Source organism: Podarcis tiliguerta (assembly GCF_965153285.1).
Source record: "Podarcis tiliguerta genome assembly, chromosome: 4".
NCBI lineage: Eukaryota > Metazoa > Chordata > Lepidosauria > Squamata > Lacertidae > Podarcis > Podarcis tiliguerta.
In genome coordinates, this window is record NC_139537.1 from 81,763,673 (window position 1) to 81,785,133 (window position 21,461).

The window sequence follows — 21,461 nt, forward strand, 5'->3', positions numbered from 1 at the left end:
CTCTGGACAGCGCTGGCCCCTGGCCTCTTAAGTGAGATGGGCGCAAAACCCTAGACTCGGACATGACTGGCCTGTACGGGCAGGGGTACCTTTACCTTTAGAGCTGGAAAAGTTTCAGAAGAGGGTAACCAAAATTATTTTTAGGGCTGAAGCACCTCCCCTATGAGAATGGGTTATAAAATTTGGAGAGGATGGGCATGTTAGAGGCATATAAAATTGTGCATAGTGTGCAGAAAGATGATAGAAGTCCCCCCTGCAGTAACACTAGTACCTGGGGATATCCAATGATGCTGACTCTGGAAGATTCAGCAGACAAAAGGAGGTTCTTGTGTACACAGTACACAAGAATGGCTATGTATTGTCTGCAGTGATAGATGCCATGTACCTCTAAATACCCTACCAGTTGCTGGGAATCACGGGTGCTGCTGCGCTTAGGGCTTGCTTGTGGTCTTCCCATAGGCATTTGGTTGGCTACTGTGAGAACAGAAGGCTGGGCTTGGATAGGCTTTGATCTGATCCAGCAGATCTCTTCTGTTCTTATAAGTGCATAAAGAATCATAATTTAAAACCGGACAACATACCGTATTTTTCCGTGTATAAGACTAGTGCTTTTTCTTTTTTAAAAAAGAGCTTTAAAATTTGCCCTCGTCTTATACATGGTTAGCGCAGAGGGCAGTTGGGCAATTGGTAGCCCAATTTCTGTGGCAACAGGGCGGGTGATTGGGGCATCTTATACATGGGGGCATCCTACAGATGGAAAACAATGGTAAATAACAACAAAAAACATTGATAGCAATACCTATAACTTTTTTTCTTAGAACAAGGTGCAAAGGTTCTAATATTGAAAGGGAAATCTTACATCCACGTCTCTAGTCTTCTGGGAAATTAAGTTTCCTTTTAATTCCTGAGACTGCTGCTCTTGTTCCAGGAGAATGGTTCAATTTCTGAGGAGTCTCTGGTTCTGATAGCTGATTTCTTTCCATTGCTGGTGATTGACAGTGACCATCCAAAGGAATATCTGGTTTGGAATTTTCTTGGGCACCAAGTTGTGTTGTACGAGCTAAAATTATTTTTAAAACAACATGTTACAATCACATTTTGAACTTTGGGAAATGAAATGTTCTGTAGACTTGCTTCTTTAAGTTTCATCAGACCCCAGTGTCCAGTGGTGTCCTCCTTACCAACAGCTCTTTGATCTAGTAGAGCAGGCATGGCCAAACTTGGCCCTCCAGATGTTTTGGGACTACAATTCCCATCATCCCTGACCACTGGTCCTGTGAGCTAGGGATGATGGGAGTTGTAGTCCCAAAACATCTGGAGGGCCAAGTTTGGCCATGCCTATAGTAGAGTGTTATCTCAGTGTAACTCCCTGCAGTACCCAATGTTCCCCTAACATGAGCTCAAGAGGGTTAGGGGGAGCTGTCTGGGAGAGAGGGGAAACTGGCAAAAAATCTCACCCTCCCCATTGGTCTGAGGAAAGCCATCACTGGATCTAAGAACTGTTGTTGGCTCTAAGGACACCACTGGATACAGCACACTGAGTTTCTATTAAATTTAATATACTGTTGACATTACCTGAAATGCTGTATGAATCAATCATTTTGTCATTTTCTTCCTCCTGGGGTAAAAAAACAATAACACAAGTTGGGGCAGAGGACTATAAAGAGACCACTGGTTAAGTTAAAGCATTTGTGAAGATATATGGCTAGCCTAGGCTAGATCTACACAGCTATTAAAAAACACTCTTTAAATACTCTGCAAAAAACCATTGTAAAGCTCACAATTCAAAATATCATTGAGTTGCAATTTCATCTGGTGTCACTGTGTTATAACACATTTATTATGCTGTATTTTGAGTCCATAATCTCCTCTGTATGTTACCATACAACTGAATTTTACAGTATAACATTGACTTGTTGCCGAACATTAAACAGATTGATACAGTATACACATAAAAGCACAAATAAGCCAAGACTGTAGCACAGGGCTAGCTGACATGAAACCCTCCAGATGTTTTGAACTACAAATCCCATCATCCTTGACTAGGGATGGGAGAGAAATTCTATTCAGTTTGCATTTAAAGGCCAATCTATCAAATTCTCACTTCCTGAAACATGATAATATTTCTGTAATTGTGGTAGCTCTGTCATTAAATTTACTGTGGCAAAACCCATGTTGTAGGACCTGGTTCATATTAACATTTGTCCATGCAATTCTGAACATGCATGCAGTTTAGGGTTGGCCGGTTTTGTTCATGCATATGAAAAACAGATTGTGGGGGAGAAATTAATCTGGTTCACTTTGCTCATCCCAAACTGATACACAAACCTAAATGTAGATTTCCTTCAACATTCCCACATATTGAAATCTGCAGTGCAATTCTCCAACAAAAAATGCATACATGGGGGGGGGGGAATACACACAAATGAGTATATTAGTAGAAATAAAGTACAAAAATGCATTATATTAGGGGAAATGGCTTGCAAAAATGCTTATATTAGGCAAAAAAGAACAAACGCACATGGAAATATATGGATATTGTGTGGACTTTAATTCTTTAAAAGCAAGCTGATTTACATATGGGGTGAACTGAGATAAGATTTAGAAAAATGAAAAAGTAAAACTAGCAGATTTGAACCCTCCCTTTCCAGCTCTAATCCCAGGAACCTTATTTGGCATCATTTTAGCAACACTGTATACAAGGAAAAGTGCCACTCTCAAAATGTTTCCTGTACTTTATATGAACTGCTTGCATTTAATTTATAAATAAATGGCACTCTCCAGTGCTTAGAAAACTTTAGGTACCGTATTTTTCGCCCTATAGGACGCACTTTCCCCCCTCCAAAAATGAAGGGGAAATCTGTGTGCGTCCTATGGGGCGAATGCAGGCTTTCGCTGAAGCTTGGAGAGCGAGAGGGGTCGGTGCGCACTGACCCCTCTCACTCTCCAGGCTTCAGGAAGCTATCAGCAAGCCTGGGGAGCCCGCGTGAGTTCCCGCAGGGCTCCCTAGGCTGCGGATAGCAGCCTGCTGCCCGGAGCGTGGGGCGCGCTGAAGCAGAGCGCCCCGCACTTCGGGCAGATGACCCTTTCTCCTCTAAAAACTACGGTAGGTGCGTTTTTAAAAGCTTGGGCTTCCCCCGCCCCAGCCCCGCGGCTGGGGGGGGGAAATAATCCCCCCCCTTATTTCCCCCCCAAAAAACTAGGTGCGTCCTATGGGCCAGTGCGTCCTATAGGGCGAAAAATACGGTACTTTGTCAGTGTTTAACACTGATAACATAATAATTTACATTCAAAGTGAAATAGATTTTCTGTTTGTGTGTGTTTCATATAAACCTGGTTGAAATTTAAGGCAAACCAGTAATAAACTTAGTAAGCTTCCAGTTGTGTTGCAAAGCAAATGGTAGATCTGCACCTATAGGAAATATTGTACAGTCGTACCTTGGAAGTTGAACAGAATCTGTTCCGGAAGTCTGTTCGACTTCCAGAACGTTCGGAAACCAAAGCGCGGCTTCTGATTGGCTGCAGGAAGCTCCTGCAGCCAATCGGAAACCGTGGAAGCCCTGTCGGACATCCAGCTTCCAAAAATAGTTGGCAAACTGGAACAGTCACTTCCGGGTTTGTGGCGTTCAGGAGCCAAAACGTTCAAGAATTAAGCTGTTCGAAAACCAAGGTACGACTGGACTGTATTGGGACAATGCAGAACTAAAAGGTTGAGAAGGGTTTTTTATCATTCTTAGACCTGAGTGGAAGTCCACTTGGTGGATTTCCCTTATAACAAGCATTTGGAAGGCCCTCTGTCCTTCTACAACCCAGCAAAACTTGTGTATCATTTTATCATTTATGATCTGGGTCAAAGTTTTACAATGCCTCCACCTCCCTTTTACCTGTTTCAAAAGTGTGTCCAGATAAATTGCATTCTTCTTGCTTTGTTCATCCAGATCTGACCATGGCGTAAACTTTTCTGATGGGTGTACAAATAGAGCAAAGCATTCTTCATAATCAGATTTGTTCATCATTTTAATCGAAACCCCAGGGCTCTTCAGAAGGTGTAGACCTTTTTGTTCTCCTTCTCTGTTAAAATAATATGGCCTCGAAGCTTTTATTTCCATGCATATTCCACTGTTTTTTTCCATAAAAGACTTTATCCTGACACTGCATTCATGGCAAGGGGTGTATGACACAAAAAGGTTCAGTTCATAATTTTCTTTGGTTATGTTTTCTGTGATTTGGTCTTCAATATAATCTAAAACTAAAACTTCAGCATGCTTGCCACCAGGATCATTGTACACATAGCCCCATCTTTCCCAAATCAGGTTTTCTTCCTTTTTGAAACTAAACAATAGTAATGTTGTTTTGCGTATTTTTGTGTTGTCAAAATCTTCTTGGAAGTCTTCTTTTGGACATAGTGTTTTGAGGAAGAAGGGCATTTCCTCTGACAGTTCTAAGCCAGAAACTTTCAAAAGGCTGTAAAGATAAAAAGGGCATTTAAAATAGAAATGGATCACTGCTTTTGTCCATCAGAACTACAAGCACCACCCTCAACACATGGCTGGGTAGGGGGGGATTAGTTCTTCATTGGTAAAGGTAAAGATAAAGGGACCTCTGACCATTAGGTCCAGTTGTCCGACTCTGGGGTTGCGGCGCTCATCTCGCTTTACTGGTCGAGGGAGCCGGCATACAGCTTCCGAGTCATGTGGCCAGCATGACTAAGCCGCTTCTGGCGAAGCAGAGCAGCACACGAAAACACTGTTTACCTTCCCGCCGGAGTGGTACCTATTTATTTACTTGCACTTTGACATGCTTTCGAACTGGTAGATTGGCAGGAGCAGGGACCGAGGAATGGGAGCTCACCCAATCGCGGGAATTCGAACCGCCGACCTTCTGATCGGCAAGTCCTAGGCTCTGTGGTTTAACCCACAGCGCTACCCGCGTCCCTTTATATATGTGTTGCATCTGCACTATTCAGATTCGGCCATAATGGCTCAGAAGTAGGTATACAGTTGAATCAATGAAATACTACTACTAATAATAATAATTAGTAATAATAATTTATTATTTATACCCCGCCCATCTGGCTGGGTTTCCCCAGCCACTCTGGGCGGCTTCCAACAAAAGATTAAAAATACATTAAAACATCAGTCATTAAAAACTTCCCTAAACAGGGCTGCCTTCAGATGTCTTCTAAATGTCAAATAGTTGTTGATTTCCTTGACATCTGATGGGAGGGTATTCCACAGGGCGGGCGCCACTACCGAGAAGGCCCTCTGCCTGGTTCCCTGCAACCTTGCTTCTCACAGGGAGGGAATTCACGGGGATTTGAACCGCAGACCTTCTGATTGACAAGTCTTAGGCTCTGTGGTTTACCCCACAGCGCAACCCGCGTCCCTTACTGACCTTCAAAATGTGTGGGTAGTTGAGAGGCCAACTGACAGTACCCCCATTTACAGGGGCCAGCGGAGAGCCCCCAAAAGTCAGGGAAGGGGCAGGGCTGAGCCAGTCTCACAGCTGTGGCAGGACTGCATTGGACCCCAATTCAGGTTCACTTGTCCCACCCAACCACCTTCCACCGTAACTGCAGTGAGTGGCAGAGTTGTCGATGTGACTGTGGCTCTGTTGCTCCACAAATCCCCCCAGTAGGTAGCAGGAGTTGGGACTGCACTCAAAGTGCCCATTCTAACCTGAGAGTCCCATTGAACTAAGAGTGACTTACTACTGAGTAAACATGATTAAGGCTACATTGTAAGAGTGCTGGACAGGTGCCTTCACTGTATTGTTTTGGATGCCAGCTAAAAATGTTTTGTTAGGCAAGCCTGCTCAGACATGTAATTTTGTTTTGTGTATTTGTTTTAAAAATCAATTTTATTTATAGCTTGATAACCTTTATGTCCGGGACGTGGGTGGGTGGCGCTGTGGGTTAAACCACAGAGCCTAGGGCTTGCCAATCAAAAGGTCACGGTTCAAATCCCCATGACAGGGTGAGCTCCCGTTGCTCGGTCCCTGCTCCTGCCAACCTAGCAGTTCGAAAGCACGTCAAAGTGCAAGTAGATAAATAGGTACTGCTTCGGTGGGAAGGTAAACAGCGTTTCTGTGCGCTGCTCTGCTTCGCCAGAAGTGGCTTAGTCATGCTGGCCACATGACCCGGAAGCTGTACGCCAGTTCCCTCGGCCAATAAAGCGAGATGAGCGCCGCAACCCCAGAGTTGTCCGCAACTGGACCTGATGGTCAGGGGTCCCTTTACCTTTACCTAACCTTTATGTCTACAGTGGTACCTTGGTTCTCAAACTTAGTCCGTTCCAGAAGTCCATTCCAAAACCAAAGCCTTCCAAAACTAAGGCGCGCTTTCCAATAGAAAGAAATGCAAAACGGATTAATCCATTCCAAACTTTTAAAAACAACCCCTTAAACAACAATTTAACATGAATTTTACTAACGAGACCATTGATCCATAAAATGATAGCAATAAACAATGTACTGCATTCACACAAACAATCAGTAGCTGAACTGGGTTCCACACAGTCACAAAAACAAAACAAAAAGAGCTGCAAAAACAAAAACGCAAAATAAATAGCAAAAACAGACAGACCTCAGCGTAAAACTCAAATCGAAAGCATAACAATCAAAACGGAGCATGTTCGGCTTCTAAAAAAGGTTCACAAACCGGAACATACACTTCCAGGTTTGCAGTGTATGGGTTCCAAGTCATTTGAGTACCAAGGCATTTGAGAACCAAGGTACCACTGTACATGCTTTTAACGTTTGATTTGATGGGCATTTTAAAATGAAGATTCTATATTGTTTTCTGTAACCAGCTTGGAGGTTTTGTTGATTAAGCTGCATATGCATCTTGTTAAATAATAAATAAAATTAAAATGTATATGTAAAATTGATCTCAACTAGCCACATCCTTTTCTAGCAGGCTTTAGTTATCCAGCTGTCCCGGCTATTGCTTCTACCCTCTCTGTTGGTTATCTTTCCAAAGAGAAGAAGACTTTTGGGGAAGTGAGAGCAGCACAGAGGCAGCCCCACCCTAAAAAGTATCTCTTTCTGACTCAAATGGTACTGCTCGAACCACAATTCTTAATGTTTAATTAAGCCAAAATGAATTTATAGAGTACCAGAAGAAACGCTGCCACGCGACATGCTAGATGTGTTAACTTGAATATATTCATATAAATTGTGTCTTGCTCATTAGAAAGTGGGAGTTGGGAGGATATAAATGGCAGCATTGTGATTGGCTTGGCTGGCAGAGAGGACAACCCTCTTTTATGGCCATCTGTGGGGCTAGTTTAGTCTGTGCAGACCATGTTGCTGTTGTTTTGTTGTTGTTGTTGTTAATTGAGCGCCCACTCCCACCAGAGCCACACAATCACTTCCAAAATGCTTCCATGCTATTTGTGCTATTTTGGAATCTGCTTGTTTTGCCTAAGGTTGGAGACAAATGTGGATTTTACCTTTTTTTAAAAGGAGGGATGGACCATTGTGTATTTCTATCTGACGTTTAGAAGACATCTGAAGGCAGCCCTGTATAGGGAAGTTTTTAATGACTGATCCTTTGTTGGAAGCTGCCCAGAGTGGGCAAGGTATAAATGAACTACTACTACTACTACTACTACTACTACTACTACTACTGCTATATTTCTTCAGTCCAGCAGTCTTATGTGCAATCTGAAACCTGCAGGTACCCCATACTGAAATCTGTTTTGAATGATGGCTGCCTCTCCTCTTTCCCATGTTCCATTTTTTGACTCAAGTTTATTACTGTCTAGCCTGATTAAGAGTTCTGGAGAACTCTGAAGCTTGTGACATTTTTGTTGACTTAATAAAATAATTGCCGTCATATGGATTTTAGAATACATCAGCTGTGTTTCCAGAACAATAATGCACAAATACGTTATAAATAGCTTGGTTGGGAGTGAGGACAGCAGATACAATAAAAGTTCTGTCGGCTCTTCTAAAAAGAAAACAAGCGAACAAGTTGAGAAGACAGTCAAATCACATTCCAGACTTGAATCCCCAGCCATACTATTTACACATTACCGTATTTTTCGCACCATAGGGCGCACCTGACCATAGGGCGCACCTAGTTTTTAGAGGAGGAAAATACGGAAAAAAATATTCTGAATCAAATGTTGCACTAAACTATTTAAAGCAGCAAAGCGGACGGCTCCTGTCCACTTTGCTGCTTTAAATTGAGCCTCAGAGGAGGGTAGGAAGGGGAACCATGGCTTATCTAAGTCCAGTTAATAATGCTGAGCCTGATTTATGGCCATCGAGATTAGCCTGGCCATCTCAGTGGAAATCTGGGGAGGCTGAGGTGGACTTTCAGTGGTTGTGTCTTCCTGCCCGGCCTCTATTTCCTGCCCTCTTTCCCCCCTGCACCCCCGCACCCTGCTTTGAGGGAAGGAAGCGGAGCCATGGATCCTCTGCTCGCAACTGCACTGGATTCCCTCCACTTTGAAGCAGGAAAGTGGGAGAGGAGCTGCTTACACAAGTGTAAGCTGCTCCCCTCCCACTTTGCTGCTTCAAAGGGAGCCCGGGAGAAGGGAATCTGCTGCATTCGCCAGCAGAGGATGCATGGTCCCCTTCCTTCCCTCCTCCTTAGTTGCTTTGAAGGAGGAAAGTGGGAGAGGAGCTGCTTACACGAGTGTAAGCTGCTCCCCTCCCACTTTCCTGATTCAAAGCAATCACGGAGGAATCCCTGTGAGCAGCGGAGGATCCATGGTTCCCTTTGTTCCCTCCTCCGTAGTTGCTTTGAAGGAGGAAAGTGGGAGAGGAGCTGTTTACACGAGTGTAAGCTGCTCCCCTCCCACCAGTGGAGGTTCCATGGAGAGAAGGAAGGGGACCATGGATCCTCCGCTGCTCCGTGATTGCTTTGAAGGAGGAAAGTGGGAGGGGAGCAGCTCACACTCGTGTAAGCTGCTCCCCTCCCACTTTCCTGATTCAAAGCAATCACGGAGGAATCCCTGTGAGCAGCGGAGGATCCATGGTTCCCTTCCTTCCCTCCTCCGTAGTTGCTTTGAAGGAGGAAAGTGGGAGAGGAGCTGTTTACACGAGTGTAAGCTGCTCCCCTCCCACTTTCCTGATTCAAAGCAATCACGGAGGAATCCCTGTGAGCAGCGGAGGATCCATGGTTCCCTTCCTTCCCTCCTCCGTAGTTGCTTTGAAGGAGGAAAGTGGGAGAGGAGCTGTTTACACGAGTGTAAGCTGCTCCCCTCCCACTTTCCTGATTCAAAGCAATCACGGAGGAATCCCTGTGAGCAGCGGAGGATCCATGGTCCCCTTCCTTCTCTCCTCCGTAGTTGCTTCTCCTGGCTTTTCTGGGAGGTGGGGGGATTCCCCCACTTCGTAGAAAAGCCCGCAGGAGCCGAGCAGCCTTTAAAGAGGGCGCTGCTCTTTGGGGCTTTTCCCCGAGGAGGGAGAACGGACCGATGCGGCCAGTCAGTCCCTTCTCCCTCCTGGAGAAAAGCCCGCAAGAGCGCACGAAGCTTGTGTGCGGCTCTTGGGGGCTTTTCCCGCCTGCCTCCCCCTTACATTCGCTCCATAGGACGCACACACATTTTCCCTTGCTTTTTAGGAGGGAAAAAGTGCGTCCAATGGTGCGAAAAATACGGTACATATTCCACCGCATGTAAACTTACCAAAATATGTGCACTTACGTTATTATTTAAGCCAGGTTTTGATGACATTTTTAGAAGCAGCTCTTGAGATACAGCCATGTTTTTCAGTTTCGGTTTTCCAGGAGATAAAAAAGTAGAACTTTATCCACAATGCCACCTGGTGGCCTTTTAAAAAATTGTTAAAGATTTTTTTCCACTGCCCTGGTAGCTTATTTGCTGTAAGGGCAGACTTAGCTAAGCCTTGGGCTTCATGTGCCCTGGTAATGTTAAGCAACTAACTCTTTCCCCTTCTAGAGATTTCAAGTCAAGATCTTGCCGCTTCTCTCATGAAGGCTGCTGGTCTCTCCCTATCTGGATACCTTCTCACAGAGGGAGGATCTTAAGCAGCTGCTAGGGACATGTCATGAATATACATGTATTCTCACTATATATAGTGTTTGGGAAGAGTGAATAAATGAAGAGAGGAGAGGATGATCACAGTAGAGTAATTGCTCGCTATTAATGTATATTCAGTTCAGTGTGTGCACTGTGGATACCACTTATAAAAACCACCTCCAACTCCTCAAAATATTCTGTCAAGGATATTTCTGGAAATTTTTACACATCACTTGGGAAGACATGCAAACTAATGCCAGTCTACTGGAAGAAGCAAAGATCACCAGCGTCAAAGCAATGATTCTTCAACATCAACTTTGTTGGACCGGTCATGTTGTGCGGATGCCTGATTAGCGTCTTCCAAAGCAACTGCTCTATTCTGAACTTAAAAATGGAAAGAGGTTTAAAGACTCTCTCAAGACAAATCTAAAAGTAGTATAAACACCAACAACTGGGAAACACTGGCCTGTGAGTGCTCCAGTTGGAGAACAGCCTTTACCAAAAGTGTCATGGGCTTTGAAGATGCTCAAACTCAGGACGAAAGGGAGAAACGAGATAAGAGGAAGGCACATTTGGCAAACCCTGACCATGATCAACCCGCCTGAAAACCAGTGTCTCCACTGTGGAAGGACGTGTGGATCCAGAATTGGCCTCCATAGTCACTTACAGACTCACAGTTAAAACCGTGTTCATGGAAGACAATCTTACTCGGCTACGAGTGATTGCCAAAGAAGAATACAGCTGTGAACATATATGACACTCTCCCTTTCACCTTCCCACCCCCACAGTCATTAATTGATTCAGGACTCACTGATGATAAGCAAATGGGTTATTCAGATTAATTTTTCAGTTCTCCAAATAGGTTTTCATGGCAATATCAACAGTGAGCGATCCTGGCAGAACTATACTGACAACACTAGAATCCAACTGAGAAAACATTGGAGGGGCAGGGGAAATCATCATTTGCAACTCCAGAAATTAAACGATAATTTAAAATTACCTCAATCTGAGTTGGAGAGACTGCAGATACAATCTTGCGTCTTCTCAGGTGGAGTGGGCTGGAGACTTGTGGAGAGGAATACAGTACCTGGTTATGATGACGCTGTCCAATGTGTGCTCAATGTCAGAACAAGATGGAACTGGTTTTGACGTGGGTGGAACTAGCACTGTGTCACCTATGTCTCAAGGATTTTTCACTTCTTTATAAGGCTCACATCTATATGTAATGCCCAATCATGAGAAAGCAAAAAATTCCCTGTACTTTGTCACTGACGTAATTAATGAACCATCTAAGCCAATGCCCTCTGTTTATTCTGGGCAAGACCTTGGTAAGATTACTATTTATATATGTATCATCTTTGTTTGATACTATAATTGAGGAGCCACACCTTGTTTATTTTTAATACTTACTTATTGTATGAAACAAAGAGCTAGAACTGGATCCACTAGCTCTATTTTATGGTTACTGTAGAGCAATTTGTACAGTGTTAATGCCTGCAAAGGTCAGTTGCTATCTAATCACAGTGTGTGTGTGTGTGTGTGTGTATGTGTTTGGAGGGGGGGGAAACAAGATTACGACAGCCTTCCTTAATGTAGTTAGCTTCAAATAGTTTACATATGAAAAAAAGTGCATTTGTAAAATTATTTTTTAAAAGCCAGGAGAGATTATTTTAAAAATATTAAAATATTTAAAATATTTATATATGCCTTTTCTTTCCATAAAGGATTTACAACAAGGCAGCTAAGCACAGTATAAACTTTATACTAAACATTTTATAGCCATAATCAAACAAAAACAACAACAACAAAATCAACAACAACATGGTTTCTTTCAAGGGAAAATTTTTCTCCCTAAAGGATTATGTACTATATTTCTAATCTTATGCAGGTTTCACTTCTGTGGTCGCAGCTTTGTGCAGATTGCCATAAAATAAATGTCGAGAGTGGGAGAACAGGAAAAAGCATCCTGCAATCCCATCAGCCATTGGGCGAGTGTTTAGGTGTGGTTGGAGAGTCGATGGAATGTGGAAAGAGCACGGAGGAGATTGCAGAGAGATCAGAGGTCTTTGGAGAGAGTTTGGAGAAATGCAGGGGAGCCCGGGGAGAGTTGCGGAGGAGGTTCAAGAGTCATTGGAGGAGACTGGAGGGATTTGCGGAGGAGATGGAGAGAGCCGTGGAGGAGTTTTGGAAAGTCTTAGGAGGAGGTTGGAGAGTGATTGGACAATGCTGGAGAGAGTTACAGACTGCAAAATTGCCCCAAAGTGTCATTGTCATCAACAACCATGCCACCTAACGGTCCTGATTTTACCGGGACATCCTGGGTTTACAGAAGCCGCCCTGGCTTCTGAAAGTTACCCTAGGTGTCCTGTTTTGGCCAACATTGTAACTGCTGCACTATGGCCTCCCTGCAGGCGGTGGCGCAGCCCAGGACCGAGGCTGCTGGTTTTTCCAGTGATGCACCTCCAGTGCGCTGAAGCCTTTGCCTTCTCTGCCACGCCACAGCCTCCGCCTGCAGCTGCAGACCACAGAGGGTGGTGGAGAGAGAGAGAGAGGTTCCCAAAGTAAGGTGCCGGGGACAAGCGGTGGCGATATTGGGGGGGGGGGTGAGCAGGCAAGAGGTGGCAGGGGGTGGGATGGTAGTTGGGGGATGCTCCAAATTCCTCTTGGGAAATGTTGGGACATACACGTCAACTGCTGAAAACCCAAAGAAGCAAAGAGTGGTTCCCATGATTTAAGAGAAAGTGGCTGTGCTTGATTGATTGAGGGGTGACATGTCTTTGTGTGCTGTGGCACACAAATGTGGCCAGAGTGATTCCAGCATCCATGTGCCATCTAGGCGTGCAAGAAGGAAATCTGTGGGGCTGCGGCAGTGAGCGCATCACTAAGTGCAGCTGGCTGCAAGCTTGGGTGTCTCTGGTTCAGGTGTGGAACCCTGGAGAACTGCTGCCAGTCATTGTAGACCAGGCTTCCTCAACCTCGGCCCTCCAGAAGTTTTTGGCCTACAACTCCCATGATCCCTAGCTAGCAAGACCAGTGGTCAGGGATGCTGGGAATTGTAGTCTCAAAACATCTGGAGGGCCGAGGTTGAGGAAGCCTGTTGTAGACAGCACTGTGATAGATGGCCCAATAGTCTGATTCAGTATAAGGCAGCTTATGCTCATTTCTACATACATTGGACATACTGGCATGAAGGCATCACACTTGATAGTGTCTTCTGTCCAAATGAAGCATCATGTTGGATGTGCTGCTGTGAAATCTCATAGAAGATGTTGTAAGAAAAACTGCTCCCTTTCCCTTTCCTGAGCCTGTTAGAGCTCTTAAGTAGGTTCCCTATTGGTAGGAGAAAATAACAGAGGCCAACCAGAGTATATTGAGAAGCAAAGTGGCTAGTAAGCCTGATTTTTATTAAAGGAACAGTTGCAAAAGTGTCCCCACTCACCACAAGCAGGAAGGAGGAGAACCCTGAACAATGGTGCGCAAGCCCTTATATAGACTTTTGAAATTGCCCACCCTGTAGCCCAAGACCCCTTCCCCCCAAAAAATCATAAATACATCACAGAAGGAGGAGGTGTACAGCAGAAATCCTGTCTGACAGGATACCTGATGACAGTTGCTGATTGCATTACCTGGGCAGCCTGGCCATTCTTTCGTGATGGTAAATACTTTAGCTCCTGAATCCAGGTCACAGGCTCACCCTATTTATACACAAATATGACCATAAGACAGGGTTTATAAGTGGAAAAGACAATGGGAAGGCTTTCCCCATTTGCCTCCCTTACTGCAGAGGAATATTTGAGGTCATTGGGAGACTCAAAATGGCATCAGGATTGCTCTCACATACTATTTCAGACATATGGTTCATATATTTAGATATGTGTGCATTTATGAATATTTATTCTGTATCTAAGACCTTAAAATTCCTATAACAGAAGACATAGTCCTGAAAGTGTCATTATATTATTTTGGAGTGACCAAAAACTTAGCTGAAGTGGACATCCCCAGCTCTTCCCATTCTTCATGGCCAGGGTGTGCGCAGCATAGCAGCAACCACCAGCTCCTTTTCACCACACATGTGTGCCATGTGTGGGACTACCAACTCCCCTGCCCCCATTTTCATTTATTAAAGTGCTCAGGGCTGTTGAATGACCAAACATGTCTTTCCCCCTTGTGGTTCTGGTTGCCGTGTGTAGTTGCTTGGTGGTGATGGGTGCTCAATGTTGTTGAAATGTCCAAAAATTTTGTGGTGGGGAATGCCATTTTGTGGTTTGCCTCAGGTGCCAAAATGTATTGGGCAGGCTCAGGAAACTGGTGTAGCTTTTTGCAGTTTTGTGCAAATGGTTCCAAATAAATGCCGAAGACGAAGCCTGTTGTCAGAGCATACATCAAGGCAGGGGAAAATAACAGCAACAATAACTTAAGGTTTCAAGGTGATGCTCCAAAATAGTAATTTATCATTACAACTAAAAGCTCCAGTTGAAGGCTTTGCCTTTGCCTCTTCTTCTTTTTTTTGAACCTATATCAAACCATTCATGATGCGTCTCTGTGGATCTTGATTGCAGTTTATCGCATCTTCACAGTGAGACAATTGAATTGTATAAATGAACATAAAGCAGTTTCAATATGACTACTCCCCTCCCAGCAACAACTTCTACGTTACTAGGAAAAAGAGGCACACTTTTAAAAAAATAAAATAGTTTGATGCGGTTTTAGAACACTAGATGGCACTGCTTGTGTGTTTAAGCTAATACTGTACTTCACCCAAATTCTATGGAGAGAAACCGTTTGGGGGTTTTTTAAAGCGAAAAGCATATCTATTTGTACCAAACATGACAAAGAAATAACAAAATATCCTATGGTGCCTAAATTTAACATTTGCAGAGACAAGCAGTTTCTGATCTTTGTCTGCATCAGTCATTTTCAAACCTTCCTGCCTTCAGAGAACCCTGTCTCTCTGTATCAATTTTTTCCCTGCTGATAAACCTTTGTGAATCCTTTACTGAATCTTTGCACATTGCAAAGTATTCTAGAGCCACGGCTGTCCATTTTCCAATCTTTGGAGAAGCTTTTCCACACCAACATGTTTGCCATGGAACTAGAAGATTCCGAGGAGTGTTTAGAGGGCACATGCCCTGTTCACGTGGAATGTGGTTTCAGAGTAAAAGATATGTAAGACTGCATCTTCTGTGCAGTCACACCTGCCGGGCTTCACAGTGCTGAACTGATCACACGTCTTTGGCCCATCCAGTACCTGTGCAATGCAGGAGGAAATTGGAATTTCAGGGTAGGCTGCCAACTCTTACTGACCTTCTCAGTGAAGATGCCCAGTTGAAACAAGGCTCCTTAGAACATGGTACGAAAAACATAGTTCTGGGGCAATGGAATTCACTGCAGCCTTGTACATCAACTGAGTATACACCTCAGTGGCAATCCAAGCCCCGAATCCATTGTATCTCTCTGCCCAGCTCTGCCATCTCCCACCATTAGGGGGCTTCTCACTGCTGGGCCAACACCATTGGTGAGCAGTGCCCCAATTGCTACCCCACAGGTAGAAACCATTTGTGGGGAGGGGGAGAGATTAGCGGGCACAAGCGTCTACTAGATTCTGTATGGACCCTGCTGCTGACATAAATTGTAGAGTTGGTCCAACTCCTTACCAGGGGTGCCAACTTGAATAAACTATTGTGGGGGCCCAGGTAAACCCCGCCCTGCATAACTGATCACATGATGCAGTGCACACACACCATTTGAATGGGAATGCCCATCAATTTTGGGGGGCCCATCCCCCTCAAATATTTTATTGTGGGGGATGAAGCCCACCACGTCCACTAGGAGTTGGCTCCTGTGCCCCCTACAATGCAGAAATCTTTTTTTTAATTTAATTTTTATTAAAGGTTTTATCTCTACAAAATAACAGAAAGAAAAAAAGGTTTACACATATGTACATGTTAGTAACACAAAACATCCTCCCACTTCACCCCCCCCCCCCACCATTGGTTCGACATAACTCAAAATGTGAGTTAAAATCTGACTTCCTTCCATCGTCGCTTGGCCTTAATTCTATAACTTATCTTTACAGTTGTGGTGTTATATTGTATTTGACAAATATTCTAATTTTACTTGCATTTGTAACCTTTCCCCCTTACAAACTTTGTTCTTTACATATCAATATTTCTGTACCGGAGCAGTGTTTTATCGTATATTCATTCACACAACCCCATTCTTTTATTAAAATTTGATTGGTTTGACCTCTTAATAGCTGCAGGAATCTTTTGCTCAACATGGGGCTTGAACCACACAACCCTGAGATTTAGAGTCTCATGTTTTTCTCCCTACCTCCTGCCCTGGCTGCCATTCATAGTGGGGGTTGTACCAGGTTGGCAGCTCCGTCGAGCTCTGCTGCTGCAATTCATGGGTTTGGATTTAGTCAGCTGAACTCAGCTCACATTGATTTCATTGGTGCATTTTCTTTGGCATGACTAACTTTTCAACCGTTCAACAGAAAAAGTTCCGCTGGCCGAGGCTGCAATCCTGTGTGTACACAACAACCTGGGAATAAGTTCCACTGACCTCAACAGGACTTACTTCTGAGTTGGCATGCATAGGTTAGCACTGGATCCATCCGACTAGTTTTGTATAACTGCCAACATGGCTTCTACCACAAACTCTGAGAACTTCAGTCTGATGGGGATACTGGGAACAATTAGGGGTTCCTGGTAGTCCCTCTTAACTGAAATGCAATTTCTACGCTTCCCTTGACACTGAAACCAGTTTAAGGCTGTAATCCTATGAACAGTTACGTGGGAATAAATTCAGCTGAACACCCTTCAGAGTGGACATGCATAAGTTTGTGCTATTGAGTCTGTCTTATCCTTGCACCTTGTATGTGGCACTAACAGGCTGGAAGAACACAGCGGGAAAGGGAATTTTTCAGAGCGCAGGAACTGCTCAGCTAGTAAAGTGGATTTCTCCCAGTGCTTCAAACAGTATGTCCAAAGAGTTCATCAGACACGCTTTCCCAGTATTATGCTTCCAGAGTTCAAACAGCTTTATCAGATGCTAACAAAATACCTTCGCTAGTCAAACAGGAAATTACCCCGAGGATATGGTTTTTGAACATTTATTCAAGATGTATTCTGAGTGCCGTTTCGGCTTTTACTTTGAGTCACCGGTGGAGATGGAGCTGTTCTGCCCTAATCGGAACTTCTCTAATCGTTCTGAAATGTAGCTCTCGTGCCACAAAAATAAGAACCGCAAAGAGAAACCGGCAAAAACAATTCTGAATGCCTAAAGAACCGTATGCGAATCCTGAAATGTTCCAATTTCTGCGAAGGAAATCTTAGTGCTTTTCAAAGGGTTATAAAATTTTGTTGTTTTATTGCAAAATAATGCACGGCCCTAAAACATGAATAGAGTGTTTTCGGATTTATGTTTAGCAGTACAGTCACCCATTGCAAGTAATGTTTGTTGTCCATTTACTTTACTGGGGTGTGTGAAGGAATGCATGGCTAAAACACATCTTTGCCTGAACTGAACAAGTCAGCCCAGAGTCAATGCCTAGAAGGATGTAAGAACATAGCAGCCGATTGCATCATCCCAGCCGGGCATCTAGCTAGGTATCCTGTTCTCATACTGGCCAGTTTAGTGCCTGTGGGGAATCTGCAAGCAGATTGATTCTGTACTGTAAGCAGGGTAAAGTGTAAATCACACTGAGAGGTTTTATTTACAGCTGAACGCTGTACAGATTTGGTTGAATAAATTTTAAAAGGGGGCTGCTGCCTCAAGCAAAACGTACACAGGGATATTAAATGCTAATTGAATGTCATAAAGCATTTGACATGTGGGTGGCAGTGGTATCTGTGACTTGCTAGTCATTCAATGTCAGAGAGTGTGTTGCCTCTGTAGGACTAGATTGTCCTTGATAATAACGTTCCGTGTTTCAGCTCCATATTATGCAGTTCATTACTTATTGAGATCTGCAGGGTCTAAGAACTTTTTTTGGCTGTATGAGTTATTAAGATATTACTGGTTAAGCAGGGTTTTACCCTCTGAGTACGATGACGCTTAGTTGAGTTTGTGTTGTTCTCACTGCTGTTGACACCGTATTGCTGCTGGTTAGATTGTATTCTTGTTCGGCTGCGCATGTGTTTGTTGGTTCTTAATATTGCCCTGTTTTTCGAACACAGCACAGAAAAATCTGACAACAAAGAGTTGATTCCTTACTCAGGACATACCTTGCCAGTCAGTGCCATGATAAGCAGCTTCCTTTGTCCTTTAACTCCTGCCAACCTAGCAGTTTGAAAATACGTCAAAGTGCAAGTAGATAAATAGGTACCACTCCGGCAGGAAGGTAAGCGGCGTTTCCGTGTGTTCCTCTGGTTTGCCAGAAGCGGCTTAGTCATGCTGGCCACATGACCCGGAAGCTGTACGCCGGCTCCCTCGGCCAATAAAGCGAGATGAGCGCCGCAACCCCAGAGTCGGTCACGACTGGACCTAATGGTCAGGGGTCCCTTTACCCCTTTACCTTGTCCTTTAAATGTTCTTCCAGCTTGTCTATGAGTAATTTATAGAGGTTGGGCCTGGGAGACTGTACAAGGTGCATTCCCAAGGGCGACAGGAGGAATCCGATATACCCCTCTGATACCAGTCCTATATGAAAACGCCAGGGATTGAATCTGGGATCTTCCGCTTCCAAAACTGAGGCTCGATCACTGAGCTACATCCCTTCCCGCGTAGTTCAGGTTTTCGCATCGATCCAAATGATCCCCTTCACTTCAACAAGGTTAGTACTGAAGAAGTGCCTGGAAGATATGCTTGCAGTATCTGCAAGAAAAAATAATTTTAATGCCTTAAAAACATATACCGTATTTTCCCATGTAGAAGACGACCTTTTTTCCGGAATTTTTTTCTGTGATAAATTGAGGGTCATCTTATACACGGGTTAATATGCTAAGTAAGCGAGGGCTGGTGCTGCAGTGGTAGCAGGGAAATATCGGAGAGGAGGCTGCTTACCTGCCCTTCCCGGCTTAGGAAGAGTTGGTGAGTGCCATTATACGGTGTATTATGGCAACAGTTCCGTCAGCCAGAGCGGGGGATTGTCGAAAAGCTGCTCAACAGCTCAGCAAACGTACGGAAGAAGCTCAACAACTGTTGAGGGCTCCCAAAAAGAGGGGTCGCCTTATACACGGGGTCGTGTTATACACGGAAAAATACGGTAAGAAGATGAATCTTTGTGCGCAGTGTCCGGCTGCTCAGATGCAGCTTGTCCGTGAGCTTTCTGTTTTAGCCACACAATTAATTCCCATGTGGGTACTTAAACTTCTAGCAGAGTCAAAGTTTTCACCCTGAGATATTGTAATTAAGTTATATGGGGGAAACAGAAGTAAAGGTAGCAGCAATGTAGATATTCAGATCACCTCTGAAATTCAGAACTCGTGGATGAGGCCTGTGGGGGAACTAGGGATCCACCGATCACACTAATTAAACACTAACAAGACGTTTGTCCTTGGTTTGCCAAATTCAGCACGTTTCCGGTATTAACTCCCTGCACAATTAGAATTTTCATTTGCAATTGTTAAATTTGTCATCATTTACCGCTGCACATTTGCACAGCAGGGGACGCAAGCCACATGCTCCTTCCCTATGCCTGTGGTCCTCCTTCAACCAATAAAAGTCACTCATAGTATTTATTTACAGCATCAGAAAAGGCACTGTACGCATTTCTTGCTTCTTCTTTTTTTAACCTGCAAGGAAAGAGAGGAAGTTGTGCAATTGGCCTTGCCCGTATGGCTGCTGCATTGGAAAATTGGAGTTGACTGTTGAATCCTCATTGAGCAGAGGGCCTTCTCGGTAGTGGCACCCGCCCTGTGGAACGCCCTCTCATCAGATGTCAAGGAAATAAACAACTATCTGACTTTTAGAAGACATCTGAAGGTAGCCCTGTTTAGGGAAGTTTTTAATGTTTTATGTTTTATTGTGCTTTTTGTTCTGTTGGGAGCTGCCCAGAGTGCAGGGGAAACCCAGCCAGATGGGTGGGGTATAAATAAATTATTATTATTATTATTATTATTATTATTATTATTATTATTATTATTTTGAATTCAGGCTCCTCTGCTCTAGCAGACTTAACTGGTTTATTAAAAGGTTCTAATGCAGTTCTTTGGCAGAGTTTTTATGCTGGCCTGCAGTAGCATCTCCCCCCCCCCCCAGTCCAAGGGAAGAGACAGAGATGGAGGAGGTTGAAGACTGGATTCCGCATGAGGTGATTAATTCACAATCCAAAAGAGGGTGGTAAATGTGAACAAGGCCTCCGCATCTCACCAGCCACCATGCAGTGGTAGAGAGGTTTGGCATCAGTTTTGTATGTTTCCAGACATCACACGCTCCAACGTGTTGAAACTGAAAACCGAGATGCATGGCTCCCTAGCCACACTCTTGCGTGAGTCCCATGATCTGTGCAAGATCACAGAGCTCCGTGATCTCATGCGAGGTCACGATCTTGTGTATTTTGTCCCCAAATGTGTGTTTTGGGGCTTCTCGATCTCTCGCATTTTTGGGATCTTTCGGGATGTCCCCATTTAATTGTGGCAGTTGAGAGGGATGCAATAAGACCTTTAGAGCTCCTAAGCACTGAAAAGACTACAGTGCCCCCTATATGTAGTTCAAAATAAAAACAATAGCAAAATGTAAAATTCAAATTTAAAATACAACAATAAAACAAAGGAAAGATTTATTATGTCGAATGACAGGATATGATTTGCTTTTCTCCACTTTAGTAGGATGCCCTCTGGTTGACGTGGGGATTAATACCGTATTTTTTGCTCTATAAGACTCACTTTTTCCCTCCTAAAAAGTAAGGGGAAATGTGTGTGCGTCTTATGGAGCGAATGTAGGCTGCGTAGCTATCCCAGAAGCCAGAACAGCAAGAGGGATTACTGCTTTCACCGCGCAGCGATTCCTCTTGCTGTTCTGGCTTCTGATATTCAGATTTCCCCCCCCTTGTTTTCCTCCTCCAAAAACTAGGTGCGTCTTATAGAGCGAAAAATACGGTAATAAAAAAGAACAAAGAATGTGGGAAGAGTGTGTTGTGGGCTGTAGGAAAGTCTTACTAAGTTTTGATTTCCCCCATGATGAGTCCTTCAATGCTTTTTTTTTAAAAAGAAGATCAAAGTCAGAATCTCTTTTCTCGTGTCCCTAGTTTGCCCTAAACATGTGCTTCGTTTTGCCTTTTGGACAACCCAGTTCTGTTTCCCAGGCATTTTCTTGAAGCCTTTAATTGAGATGGTTTCATGGACTCTTCTTCCATTTCACTTTGATCTTGCTTGAGGAAAACTTTACCTAAGAGGGTTTCATTGTTGCTCCAACAAAACAGAATTCTGGGGGCGCTTTCTCCCGTTATATCTTTGCCAGTCACAGGGAGGTTCACTGCAACAAATCCTGAGGATCCATCTTGGTAGGATAGCACGAGTTGGT

The 21,461-nt window shown here is 44.0% G+C and overlaps 1 protein-coding gene across 1 annotated transcript; it reads right to left on the reverse strand.

The window, feature by feature from the left end:
- Positions 1 to 801: 801 nt before the first annotated feature.
- Positions 802 to 11,521, reverse strand: LOC310676817 (DNA dC->dU-editing enzyme APOBEC-3H-like). The gene is made up of 4 exons (XM_083438995.1): positions 9,657 to 11,521; positions 3,885 to 4,464; positions 1,576 to 1,618; positions 802 to 1,060 (listed from the first exon to the last, which is right to left on the reverse strand). Exons 2-4 carry the CDS (start codon positions 4,425 to 4,427, stop codon positions 870 to 872), a joined length of 777 nt encoding a protein of 258 aa, XP_083295121.1. The 5' UTR covers positions 4,428 to 4,464; positions 9,657 to 11,521; the 3' UTR covers positions 802 to 869.
- Positions 11,522 to 21,461: the final 9,940 nt, after the last annotated feature.